The sequence below is a fragment of the Perca flavescens genome, chromosome 6, assembly GCF_004354835.1.
Source record: "Perca flavescens isolate YP-PL-M2 chromosome 6, PFLA_1.0, whole genome shotgun sequence".
Taxonomy (NCBI): Eukaryota; Metazoa; Chordata; class Actinopteri; order Perciformes; family Percidae; genus Perca; species Perca flavescens.
Genome location: NC_041336.1, coordinates 37408570 through 37422202, shown reverse-complemented (window position 1 = coordinate 37422202; position 13633 = coordinate 37408570). Strand labels below are relative to the sequence as shown.

General features: G+C 42.0%; 1 protein-coding gene across 1 annotated transcript in view; it reads right to left on the bottom strand.

Annotated features, from left to right (window-relative positions):
* Positions 1-479: 479 nt before the first annotated feature.
* rnf144b (ring finger protein 144B) overlaps positions 480-13633 on the bottom strand; it is a 22824-nt gene continuing 9670 nt past the window's right edge. Inside the window, exons 5-10 of the mRNA XM_028581272.1 lie at positions 12742-12846; positions 11490-11550; positions 9531-9738; positions 4397-4541; positions 4111-4200; positions 480-1555 (exon numbers count right to left, since the gene is read on the bottom strand). Of these exons, the coding sequence (XP_028437073.1) occupies positions 1376-1555; positions 4111-4200; positions 4397-4541; positions 9531-9738; positions 11490-11550; positions 12742-12846 (789 nt within the window). The 3' untranslated portion in view covers positions 480-1375. The remainder of the gene's footprint in view (positions 1556-4110; positions 4201-4396; positions 4542-9530; positions 9739-11489; positions 11551-12741; positions 12847-13633) is intronic.

Below are 13633 nucleotides of genomic sequence, written 5' to 3'. Positions count from 1 at the left end.
CAGAACATAATGTGTATTACATTTATGCACGCACGCACGCACGCACGCACGCACACAGGTCTGCTCCAACTCCGTTTGTTGGTTTAAGGTTTAAGACTTTTCCATCTTTTTTTTCAAGACTATTTTTTGGGCATTTTAGCCTTTATTTGACAGGACAGGTTTAGACAGGAAAGGGAAGAGAGGGGGTTTGACATGCAGCAAAAGGCCGCAGGTCGGAATGGAACCCACAGCCGCTGTGGTAAGGACTGGGGCTCACGCTCAACCATATGAGCTGCCTGCGCGCCCCAAGATGTTTCCATCTTTATCTCTACAGTGAGGACAACAACATACTTTCACTACTGCTATATCAACTTCCGTGCACTCTCCTCTCATGGCCTTTGTGCAAAGACAAAAGTGAAGTAATGAGCCATAAAATGATAAATCACTATCTCATGATGCAATGAGTGTCATAAGTCACTTGCAAAAAATACCATCTGATGCACGTTCAATACAGTATGTTTATTTCAATTATGATGGGGCTTTTATAAAATATCTGATGCAGAAACATCAACAGAACTGTAGAAATGAGAAACAGGACATCATACACACATAACCCATAAATACACATTAACACACTTTAGAAAAGTACACATGCTTTCGAGCCTTTGGTCTGGAACATATGCCAGATGGAAACAACAAACATTTGCAGAAGAAAAGTTCTCTGTGCACCATTGAAGCCCTATCATGTGTCATATCAGTGCAGAATATACAGTGCACACATGACGCCATTTGCCTTCTCCCATTATGAAAGAATGTTTTGCATTGTTTAGGGATTTATAACCCTGTGTAATCCTGATGGTTGTCCATTTTCATAATGCTAAAGTTTTTGCATAAGATAAAGATAGTATGGAAGGCAAAACAAATACATCCAAGCACCAGGCACTGTAGAGTGAGGCACTTGAGCACCTAACACCTCTGGTTTGGCATCATGACGTTTGGCACATGAGGGTGGCGTTGCACTTTGAACTGCGTGTGTGTGTGTGTGTGTGTGTGTGTGTGAGAGAGAGAGAGAGATAACAAAAGCCCTATCCAGGCACTGCCATCGTCACTAGGTGAGTTACATTCATTCTCTTCATATTTACACCTCCACCATATAAAGTACATACTCTTGTAATTTGAAGAGTGATTTTTGAGATGAAAGTCTGCACTTGTTGATCTCGACAATATTACTGAACCACTAACAGGGCTTCAAGTCTGTCGAGACATGAAAAAGTGCTCCATTTTTTAATCCAACTTTATTGTTTTCCACCATGCAGCACTTGCACTCTCTTGGTTTCCGTGGGCTTCATGAGAGGAGTGGAGTGATCCTGGGCCGGGCTGATGAGAAGGGGAGCTGCTACGACGCAGAGGAGTCTGGCTGGCCGAGCTCCTTCTTCTTCTTCTTTTTCTTCTTCTTCTTCTTCTTCTTCCCGCTGCAGGGCTTGCACATGCAGCACAGGATGCAGGGCGAGGCCAGCAGGAGGAGCGGAGACGTCACCAGCACGATGATGCTGACCCCCACCAGGATACCCACCACCTGAAGAACAACAACACAGCAACATCCTTACAGCTGCACTACTCAACGTTGTATATGAACACTGGATGAAATGATTCAAATGATTATGTGAAATGTGAAGGGGTAACTCTACAGCTCCCTTCACCTCCACGGAGCATCTTTCAGCCTAATGTTTTGAATTTTATGGCCACCAACTTTACAGTTTTGGTTCAGTGTCACCGCTCCACCACTTCCTGAAAATCGCGAGTGTGAGGTTTTGCACTTGCCGTAATGGACAAACGAGCAGTTGAGTAGTAGTCTCACATTGCCAGACCTTCCTCCACAGCGCTGCGGAGGAGGGTCTGGCTAGTCCACACAGCGTTCTGGGATGGGAGAAAAACGTGCTCTGGTTTATTATTTCTTTAAACCTTAAGCACCGGATGGAGCAACGGTGCCTCTGCAAAATAGCCTCGGGAAGGAACTTGTTTTGGTGGAACATGTGTACGTTTAACAGAAAACTCAGATTGGACAGATAGTCTAGCTAGATGTCTGGATTTACCCTGCAGAGATCTGAGGAGCAGTTAACCATAGTCCTCACAAATCCACCGGAGGTTAGAACGCCAACACAGAGACAGAGGAAGGGGACGGACATCCGGCCGAAAAGAAGCACAATCCCGGAAGTGGAATGTCTGGATATCGTCTAGTGGACTACTAACGTTACGAGGCAGAGAGCCAGCCGCTAAATGAGTCAAATGAACTTAACGCGTATCGTCACCATGACAACTAAAAACAATCACCATTTTGTTGTGTACCAATCAAATGACCACGGCAAACAGTTCAGTGGCATTTCTATCCATTTTATTTCTATGGTTCCAATATAAACCCACGGTACACTACCTACCCTGAAAGTGCATAAACATGCTTTGTCTATGCTTCGTCTAAGAGTGTTTTCTATGATTTGGACGAGGCCCCTTAGCTCCAATCAGAGACATTTTAGGACCGAGATGCCTCAACTCAGTAACATCTTATAAGTTGCCACGCCTCTTAGGGGACTAGGTCCTGAGTGTATTGTTTCCAATGGGAGTGGATGTGAACACAGATTTTGACCGATACTTTTGCCCTATAGTCACCAAGGTAAATATTGGACAAATTTTTCAGAAGCCACATATCTCCCAAACACTGACACTAAAATGGCATTTTTCAGACAAATCAGAATTTTTTTTTTTTTACTTTGTTCATGACTTGTTTCTGTCTCAGGAACAAACTCTCGCGAGATCTGGCAAAACAGATAAGCTAACGTCATCTAACATTCACGGAAACTAATTTTCTTAATGCTAAATATGGCTTTTAGCTGTGTGAATATCTAATGTTGGCAAAATATAATATTAATAAATTGTACAAATACAACTTTTCATCCATCCACACAACGTTCAGAACACTTTCAAATAGGGCCATGCCCATTTGGGAGACGTTTAATACTACTGATGCCGCTTGAAATGCGCTATCTTTTTTTATGGATGATCTTTGCTCCAATTAAAGGAAATTCGTAGCAGCAGTTTGTGTTTGGCCCTTTCCCGTCAACATGTTTTCAAAGTTAGGTATGGAAGAACTTGACTTGCTGGAATGGTGTCTGCGAGCCAGGCCTTATCACCCAACATCAGTGTCTGACCTCATAAAGCTGTTGTGGCTGAGAATGTGCTGTTATAGCAGCATAGTAAAAGCCAGGGTTCGGGTATCCACATTCTTTTAGCCATGTTGTGTATACATGTAGTCAGCATAATCATATATTACATTATTTCGAATCTAAATTTCAAAAATGTACTGTCACCCCTGCACTGTTTGCACACAGCTAAGAAAGAGCTACATTGACAGAGGAATTTGTGGCAAGCAGATTGTAAAACCTAAAGGACCAGTTAGGCAAGGGTGTAACCAACTTTGTCATGACTTGTTTCGCAAGGAACAACTGTGTTGTTGTTCTTCAACTCTCCAGATACTTAGCAATGCAGACACACCGAGACACAATCAGGAAGTTGACTGTAAACTTCATACTAATCATGTGATAATGGCATCAGATTCGGGCAAGTGGAAAGAAAGTAGGTCTGGCAGGCAATCGTTTTCTTAAAACGTCATTAAAAGGGCAGGAATTTGAGATTAGCGCTGGGATTAGTTCAGCTTAATGTCTGATAAAAGGACTATTTGGGCACACTGGGGAAAAACAAACCACTTAAAACAAGCTAACGCAGACTTTATGGGTCTTTAAAAGGAAAGTTGAGAGTTGAGTTGTGCACTGTTTTCAAATTTTCATTAAAGTGTGCAAGAAAAGAGCCAGAATGGGAGCTTTACTGGTCTGCTTAGGTTCCTGTAATGTCCTCACTGGAGAGTATTCCAACAGTGACTGATTGACAGTGCAGCCGGGATGGAGTCCAAAATCTATAACGTCCAATCCTGGTAGTGTGATGGCACAGTTTTATTAAAATCAAACCCATGCACGGAATAACTGACCACTCCGAGATGATTGGCTCTGCAGGCTAATACATTCAGAGAATGACAGTGTCAACACAACCCAGAAATGAATACTGTCTGCTGAGTGACCTCACCTGCGTTCTATTCCACATAACCGAGGCCCTGGAGTGTCCCAGCTTGTTTCTGCACGGCCCCTTATCATAATGCCTCAAGAAGATATCACCCTGCAATTACAAAACGCACATGTTAAGACAAGAAATCTACTATCCAGCAAGGACATTCACACAGAAACAGAAAAGATAGTGAGGCAGAGGCTTGGCTATAAAACCCAGATGGCTAGGCAGTATAGCCGTTTTTCAGCTTGTGTTAAAAACCATGCATCACATGTGTGAGTTACAGTAGGTAGCAGGGGATACTCACATCCAGATTCTGCAGACAGTACCAGCAGAAGGTGTGTTTGCAGCTCTTACACAACATCTGTGCACACCCCTGGTTCCTTTCGATGTAGATACCACACATAGGACACTGCTTGATGGGAATATCAGAGTCGCTGTTAGAGCGGGCCCTTTGTATCCGGAGAAAGACACAGAAGAGACATCAGACATGCAGTTAGCCATGAAGGCCTCAAGAGTCTCCAGGCTGAGTGTGAATTTTTCATTTAGCAGCTGAGTTAAGGGTCAGTGCTCACTTTGAGCTGGGTTAATTATTTTGGGATTCAAAGCTATGAGGGAAGTATGAGGAAGTACAATACAGGGCCACTGAAAACCCTGAAGTCATGTTTGAAGGTTTCAACAATCCAAGGATTTGCAACAAATTGCACAAGGCTGATTCTGACATGTTTTAGACTCATCTTTACACCTGAATCTAGTTTTGTTCAAGCTGTGAACATAATTTTGAGATACTAACATATTTTAAAGTTGTTACGGCTAACTGTATAGCACATTAGCATTTGAGGCCATTTGACTAATAATAATAATAATAATATTAATAAAGAATAATAACTCTTCTTTTAGTTCTGATCTCCACTTCCTGAGGGTAGTGCATCCCTGCTACAGTGTTAACTTTGTTTGCCTGTTATGGCTGGAAATGAATGAAAAGAATGGCAATGTAATTTTCCTGTGCCAGCGCCAGTGAAAAATAGTACCAGAAAAATTGTGTGTGATGAGAAAAATTAGCATAGTTCATTGATAAATGTGAAAATCCTAGCCTACCTCTTCTGTGTCGACTGGAGAGAAAAAAATAAGTGGGCCGATATTTAAAGTGGATCCATTGCTGATGGATTAAGAAAAATTAACAATCCCTGGAATAATCAAATGAAAACTAAAATGGCATTTCAGTATGATTGTCAGGCTAGTGTAGAGAGAGCTTAGAAACAAACAATTAGAATTTACCACAATTTGAGAACCAGTGTTTGAACCATTAGTTAATTATGTAAGTAGATAAAATATATGCAATTAGGGCTGCAACTAACAATTGTTTTCACAGTCGATTAATCCGTTGATTATTTTCTTAATTAATCGATCAGTTGTTTGGTCTATAAAATGTGGATCAGTGTTTCCCAAAGTCCCAAGACAACGTCCTCAAATGTCTTGTTTTGTCCACAACTCAAAGATATTCTGTTTTTTTTCCAACTAGAAAATATGAAGCTGGAATCAGAGAATGTTTTTAATTTTTTATTAAAAACATACTCAAACCGATTAATCAATTATCAAAATAGCTGGCGATTAATTTGATAGTTGACAACTAATCGATGAATTGATTAATCTTTACAGCTCTAAATTAAATGAATACGATTTTTTTATTTATTTTTTTTGGCTCGTCAGACTCCTTGCAAAATCCTGGCTATGGCCCAGGTACAATAACATTGTGTTTTATGATATACTATATCATGCTCTCGAGTTCAAAGTTAAACTTGAGCTCCCTTTATTTCCCTCATGCCTGCTCCATCCTCCACAGCACACTGCAGACACCGCTGCTTCACTGCAGTGCTCACCCCTTCTCCTCCCTTTGGCACAGAGACAATGGAATTCCAATATAAGTCAGTAACTCCACAATGACATCAGTCAGTCACGCAGAGCCACAGCTCAGAGCAGCAGTGACTACACAGAGGCCACTGCTGAGGAATACTAAGCTATTAATCCTGAAATAATGTTTATTGTATATTCAGCTCAGGGCCTTTACGGGGAAATGAGGAACTACACAGCACTATAATCTATTAAATGTAAATATTCTGCCACAATAACTCTCAGGCCTTTTTATATTACATAGAAGGATGGGATTTTCCTCATAAAATAAAATAATGAAATTGATAGTCTATGAACAGCTACTGGGTTCAACAGTAAGGGTTGCCCGATGGCCCAAACTCCACATTGGGAGAGTAAAAAAAAAAAGAAAGTTAGAATATATATATATTTTTTAAATGCATGGGCCAAACAAATTACAGATAGAAACCACTGTCTCTCCGGCAAGGTAATTATTGCAATTAGATTTGATAGTTGTTTTCTTTAAATAATAACCTCTACTTTCATGAACTTTAACTCATCTATGACACTGTCCATTATGTGTACATTGTAAATAAAGATCAAATATTTACTTGAGTCTGAGTCATTATTGGATAACCACTAATAAAAAACAATTTGTATAGGAGCTAGTAAAAATTGACTTCTGGGGCCTCATTTATAAAACCTTTTAGGCAAGAAAAATTGCTGTCGCAATATCTTGTGAAGCAGGGTGAAATTTTGCGTTGCAACATTCCTCGCATAACATTTATAAAGAATTTCCATGCGTAAAAATGTGCCCAGTTTTCCGCAACCTTTTGACCATGCGTGTGATCGTGCGTGATGCTCCCAAGGTTTTGTAGACTGCGTTGTTTTTAGTGAACTCCGGAGGAAATGCTCTTGTCCTCCGCTGCTCTCCCCTGCCTCTCCCCGTGAAATGAGCCCCGTACAACGGGGAGAGGCAGGGGATCCTCCCACACCGTGCAGAGGATCCTCCCACACCGTGCAGGGGATGCTCCCACACCGTGCAGGGGATCCTCCCACACCGTGCAGGGGATGCTCCCACACCGTGCAGGGGATCCTCCCACACCGTGCAGGGGATCCTCCCACACCATGCAGGGGAACCTCCCACACCGTGCAGGGGATCCTCCCACACCGTGCAGGGGAACCTCCCACACCGTGCAGGGGATCCTCCCACACCGTGCAGGGGAACCTCCCACACCGTGCAGAGGATCGTCCCACACCGTGCAGGGGAACCTCCCACACCGTGCAGGGGATCCTCCCACACCGTGCAGGGGATCGTCCCACACCGTGCAGGGGATCCTCCCACACCGTGGAGGGGATCCTCCCACACCGTGCAGGGGATCCTCCCACACCGTGCAGGGGATGCTCCCACACCGTGCAGGGGATCCTCCCACACCGTGCAGGGGATGCTCCCACACCGTGCAGGGGATCCTCCCACACCATGCAGGGGAACCTCCCACACCGTGCAGGGAATCCTCCCACACCGTGCAGGGGAACCTCCCACACCGTGCAGAGGATCGTCCCACACCGTGCAGGGGAACCTCCCACACCGTGCAGGGGATCCTCCCACACCGTGCAGGGGATCGTCCCACACCGTGCAGGGGATCCTCCCACACCGTGGAGGGGATCCTCCCACACCGTGCAGGGGATCGTCCCACACCGTGCAGCGGACGCTAAAGGAGACTTTTAGCGTCAATAAGAACGACAAAGGCACCTGACCAAACGTCCGTATTTTACGAGATGGGAGTGAGAATCTGTTGATGTGAACACACTCTAAATTTTACTAAACAAATAACTTATTTTCAATGACTGCACACGGTACAACCCCCTACACATAAATTGAGCGTCAGCGTCAGTTCTGGCAGGCCAAGTAGTCAAAACGCTGCTAACCGCTATTGGCCAACAACACCGTCGTACCAGCTGAGCTGCATCAGCTGAGCTGCATCAGCTGAGCTGCATCAGCTGGTCACTCCCCTCGCTGCTAAATGGCTACACTCAACAGGGCGCCCTACTTAAAGCTGATTCAGTTTGTTCCTTCTGCTTGCTGCTTTTAGTTTGCTCCTAACACCCGCTTTAGTTTGCTCCAAATGATTGCTGCTCGCATTTTTGCTACCCACCTCCTCGGCATTTGCTTCTATGTCATCGTTGGCGCTCTGTTCATATGGGGGAATAGTTTAGCTCTGCCAGTCTTAAACTGTGTGAGCGTCCCCTAAAGCTGCTGTCTCCTGATTCACTGCTCTTTCATGGTGCTCATGAAAGGTCAGGAGACTCCTTTGAACGGAGCCATACCGCCAAATTTAATTCATAATTTATGCAATAAAATTTCTTAAAGCATTTTATTGTCTGCGTTGTTCTTGACGTAATGGACCGGACAGAACTACATATGAGGTTTTCGGGTGAACCCAAGTGTAATAATTGTAGGTGCTATGAAACTTAACTGTGTCCTCCTAACTGGGCCTGCTGCGTGTGTGTGTGTGTGTGTGTGTGTGTTTCTGTGTGTGCGGTGTGTGTTTCTGTGTGTGTGTGTGTGTGTCTGTGTGTGTCTGTGCATCTGTATGTGGGCGTGTCTGATTGTAGCTGTCTGTGTGTGGGAATGTTGTCTTTCTGTACCTGCTATTCCCACACAAAGTTACAAAATTATTACATTTCAAGCACTTTCACCTGTTCTGATTAAGTTCTAAGAAATAAGCACCAATAATGATCAAAAATCTTGTTTCTATTTTTTACCTTTTTTATAATTGAATTTCCTTGTTTTCTCACAAAAAACGAAAATGATCATATGATCATAAATGTGATCTCACAGAGGTAAATGGCAAATATGAACCATAAATTATGTATATATCACTGGTAATTGAGCTAAGTCTGTTAAGTAGTAAGGCTGTGTAATAAAAATATGAACACCACACAAGGGTTAAGGCTTCCAAACAGGATTTCGTTTCGATGTTCTACCTCTGTTAGGAGCACCTCGATCTCACAATCTCTCACAGAATCATGTTTTTTTCCCCATTTTTCCGTTTCATGATTGGTCATCAAGGGCTTCTTTACAAGGCTGGAATATTCATTGATTGATTAAAATGGGCCTTATTAGGACAAATATGGGACGACCGTGGGAGCAGTGTGAGGCTCGTGCACGACCGCATAAGGTAACGCACGTCCGTATTTATAACGAGAAGAGTGCGTACCGGTGTGCGCCGCAAATGTTTTTGCGTACGAAAATTCTGACTTTTTGGCGCAAGTTTTATAAATGAGGCCCCTGAAGGGTAGAATTTGTTTTCATGTAAAAAAAAACTTAACGTTGAACCCTGAGTTAAAGGTAATACAATATCTATAGAAAAAAATTATAAATAGTAGTTGATAATAATGCAATCATGATTCAGTGTGTTTGCAGCAGTAACAAGTGTTTCTCTGTAGCCTCCTCAGTGTCCTGAACTAACACACTCATCCTGCTTTCAGCACAGTATCATTTTCAAAGTGCAGCCCAGACTCTGTGGCTGCAGGCCGTGGGCGGCTGACCAAACGGCTGACTGACTGACCTGCTTTCATGAGAAGGCGACATCATGGGCTGGCGCTCAGGGCAGATATGGCCGTCCTCCCAGGGCCCTCTGCACCCGGAGCAGAAGACGGCGTGACAGGTCGGGCAGTGCACAGCGGTGGGCTGGCCCTCAGTACTCAGCTGCAAACTGCACACCGCCTGGCATTTAAGCACCGGGCACCAGGCTTTACTGGGGTCCAACTTCACTCCTGCAGGAAGCAAAGTCGGGATGTGACTGTGTATTTCTGAAGCAGGCATCAAGTAGCTTAAGATGTACATGTTACACATGAAATAAATGCATGTTTTGCTTCTCCAAACTAACATTTAAAGTAATTATCGCTGAAACTGAATTACTCAAGTGCTCCATCAACAGGAAATGAATTGACAACAATTGAGATAATGAAGTAATTTCACAAAAGCCAAACATTCACTGGTTCCAGCTTCTCATATGTGAGGATTTGGTGTTTTTTAATGTTTTATATCATTGTAAATTTGGGTTTTGAACTGCGGACATGAAAATCAAGTCAACAGATGAATTGACAATGAAAACATCCTGCAGCCTTTAAGAATACTGTTAGGCCTACTCTTTAGTCTGAACTAGTTACCACGTTACAACTTTTGGGGCATGAGTTAAGTAAAAGCAGTGCTTCCAACGTAGTCCACTAATACTGTAACTGCCAACAGCTCGACAACAGAAATCTGACATGACAACAAACACTTAACACATTACTTCACTGTCTTACTAGCAGCGTGTCACCTTGCCAATCTGCTAAAACAGTTAGTAGTTCCACATCTAAACACAAGAATTAAGGAAATATAAACATTAAAATATGTATTACCATTGATTCAATCATGCTTATCATCCAATAAACATTTGTAAAATAAGGTATGTAATGTACAAAAGGAAATCTCTTTCTGACAATGCCAACTGCACAATTAGCATCAGATTCGGTACTGATAGCACAAAAAGAAAACTTAACAGACAAACAAACTTAAACTATGACAAAAATCCACACTATACAAGTTTGTGAGACTGTACTTTATTAGTGCTTTGAGTGAAATGCTATGGTTAGCATGCTAACATGCTCCCAATGACAATGCTAACAAGCTCACAATGACAACTTTACACGTAACAATGCTAATATGCTACTGCGTGTTAGCGGAAATTACCTATTTAGATAATGTAAAATGTAATGTTACACAACAAGAATAAATACAAATGTGTAATACTTCAGAAAAATAAATCTGGAATGTTTCACAACCAAAACAAAAACTGAAGCTTTCATGATCCCCTTCACCAGCTCATACTTTCAATGTGAATCATAACAGAAGGAAAACATTGTTGTGAAACAGCCTGTACTTTGCACTTCTTTATACTTTCAATATTATGAGTCTTGTGGTTTATGTCCAGAGTAAACAACAACTATTATTGGCTTTGCAGCGTATTGTTACTCTGCAACTGGGAAAGACCAATATAGCTACACGGCAAACTAAACCTCAGTTTGCAATTTGTAAATGTCAACAGAAACCTAAACAGTTATTCTCTTTCTGTTCCCAGGCCTCCAGTGCAAGACAGAGATAACATCTGGTCAAAGATTTCCACAAGTAATGGTGCAACCAGCTACACATAGCTTAGTCAATTTATTAGCAGCAAAATGCTCATTACCTCAGATTTAACAGATCTGTAACATGGACTGCTTGCAGCATTTTTAATTGAATGTCCTGCTGGTAGTTTGGTTTAACTAAAGGTAATAAAACCACAGTTTTAGTAACCTCCTGGGTAAAACTGGACCAGAGCAGAATAGAAAAAAGAGCAGGAGGCCCCACATTATCCCAGGCATGTGATGTGAAGCTCAGCTCTCTGTGCTGCTGCTCAGTGTAATGACACCTGATAAAGTGCGACCTGAAATAGCCCCATTCCTGTCCCCAGTCATCAGCATGTTAATGCAACAATACGTACCTCTCTCAAACTTCAGACGCTGATACAGCTCCACCTGTTCTTCTGGGGCCAAGCTAGCTATCTGCAATCACACAGCACAGAGACGGGCCTTTAGTCATGGTTTATTCACTCTGCTGTGACGTTGAACTTTGTGTGCATGCAAGAAGTTTAAAGTCCAGGATCTTTTTCAAACCCTAATGGATAAATGCAAAAAACACATTAACATGAGGCTATTTTGTGTGGTTGCTGAGAAGCTGATACCTCTAAGATCATCCAGGATCAACTGGTCAACTGGTTACCTAGCGATTGCAATTTGCTGCTTTATTTCTAAGACACCTCAGTAGTAGTAAATAGCCACTGAGAGAAATAATTTTCTAAATGAAAAAAAGGCTGCAGAGCAACAATTATAATTCTTCAGTGGTAATAAAAGCTGCAAGATGACATCTGCATATGATCAACAAGAAATATGTTGCAAAGGTCTGCAAATACTGAATATGTGTTCACCAACATTGGCTCACAGTAAGAAATGCCAATTAGCCAAATGTTCAAAACCATCAAGCTTGAGAAAATTCTTTATTTCTTCCTGCAATCTTTTAAGACTAAAGACTAAAATAAGTACTAAAACTGCTTGCAGTGAATGTAATTTGCCCCCAATAATACTTTTTGTATCTAAGATTTCCCTATGGGATAACAGGGGGACAGACATTCAAGAACGAAACTATTTCTACTTCAGATGGGAGGCTGATGGGCGCACTAGTTAAAGACGTTACTTAATGCAGTTGCATTCAGACAAGAAAAACATTACAAATGAGGAACTGAGGAGCAGATTTGTTTGTGAATCAGCAGTTTTTAAGCTTCTTCTCTGACGTGTTTACCGTCTGGTATCTGCAATGTGTGACAGCTCTCGGACGCTTTCGCTTTCTGTCTGACTCTTACGCTTCACACTCAAAAGAATTCACCCACAAGTGTCAGTAAGGCTGGGATACACCATTTTCACAATAGTTCATCCAGCCCACACAATAAAAACAAAAACAATAAAGACGTTTGCTTGCAACAATCTGGACTGGGGAAAAAACTGCAGCAACTTCAATTCTGTAGATAGTCAAATATATATTTATATACTGTATACAATCCAAAAATACATTAGCATAAAACAAGTTTTTAGTTCAGTACATGTTTGTGCATCAACATTATTTCTGATCGTTATTTTGGCCTTTTGCTTTTTTAGGTTTCACTCAAGACCTACATATCATTGGGTTGAAGCAGGGCATACCTCGGAGTCCAGTAGCACTCCAGTCTTTTGGCAGGCCATATCTGGGCAGGTGATGGGTGCACCCCCACCCTCCATGATGGCCAACTGAACATACTGCTTCAAACACTGGAGAGGGAGAAACAAACAACACCGTAGCATTAGACAGGATACCGAATGGAACAGGGAGAATTAAAAAAAAACATAGCACCCTTGTAAAAAGTAATATATATTTAATATATTATCATCATAAATATTATCTTAACTGTCCACCCTCGGGGAAAATCATTTAAAAAAGCACACAAAACATGACAACATGACAATCTTCTCATGACAAATGAAGCAAGCAAAAAAAGAGGAAATGAGCTATTGTACAGTTTTTTATTAGGGTTCACACGTCAAAAGTCATATGTTGCCTCAGCTATGAAATATGGAAGGCTAGGAGGAACTATGTAAACATTGCGCAAAAGCAGACAGTTTTGAGGAACAGAAGAAAAAAAACTTTTCTGTGGAAAAAGAAATCTGTTGTAGAGGAATGGAATGTATTTTTAGACTCATCTGTACGTACGTACACTTGTGCGTGTCATGTGCTTTCTCATAAAGCATGATATACTATAACTGAGCTGGAATCAAAAACACAAGCACAAGTCTGTGCTCTTGAACCAGACTGGAGATGATATTTCAGGTTTATCAAATAGAGTCCAAGTGATAAGCAGGTTATACAGTATTCCTTTCCCTCCTTCTTCCCCTGTGACACTGTGTGTGGGTTTTATCTGTGTGACAAAGCTACCTTGAACACAGATTAACACCTGCCACTATCTAGCAACCTCTCTGTGTCAGGGCACAACACCAACACCTCAGTTGTCAGTCTCAACATACAGTATGCCAGGAAGGCGCGTATTAGACTAGAACCATG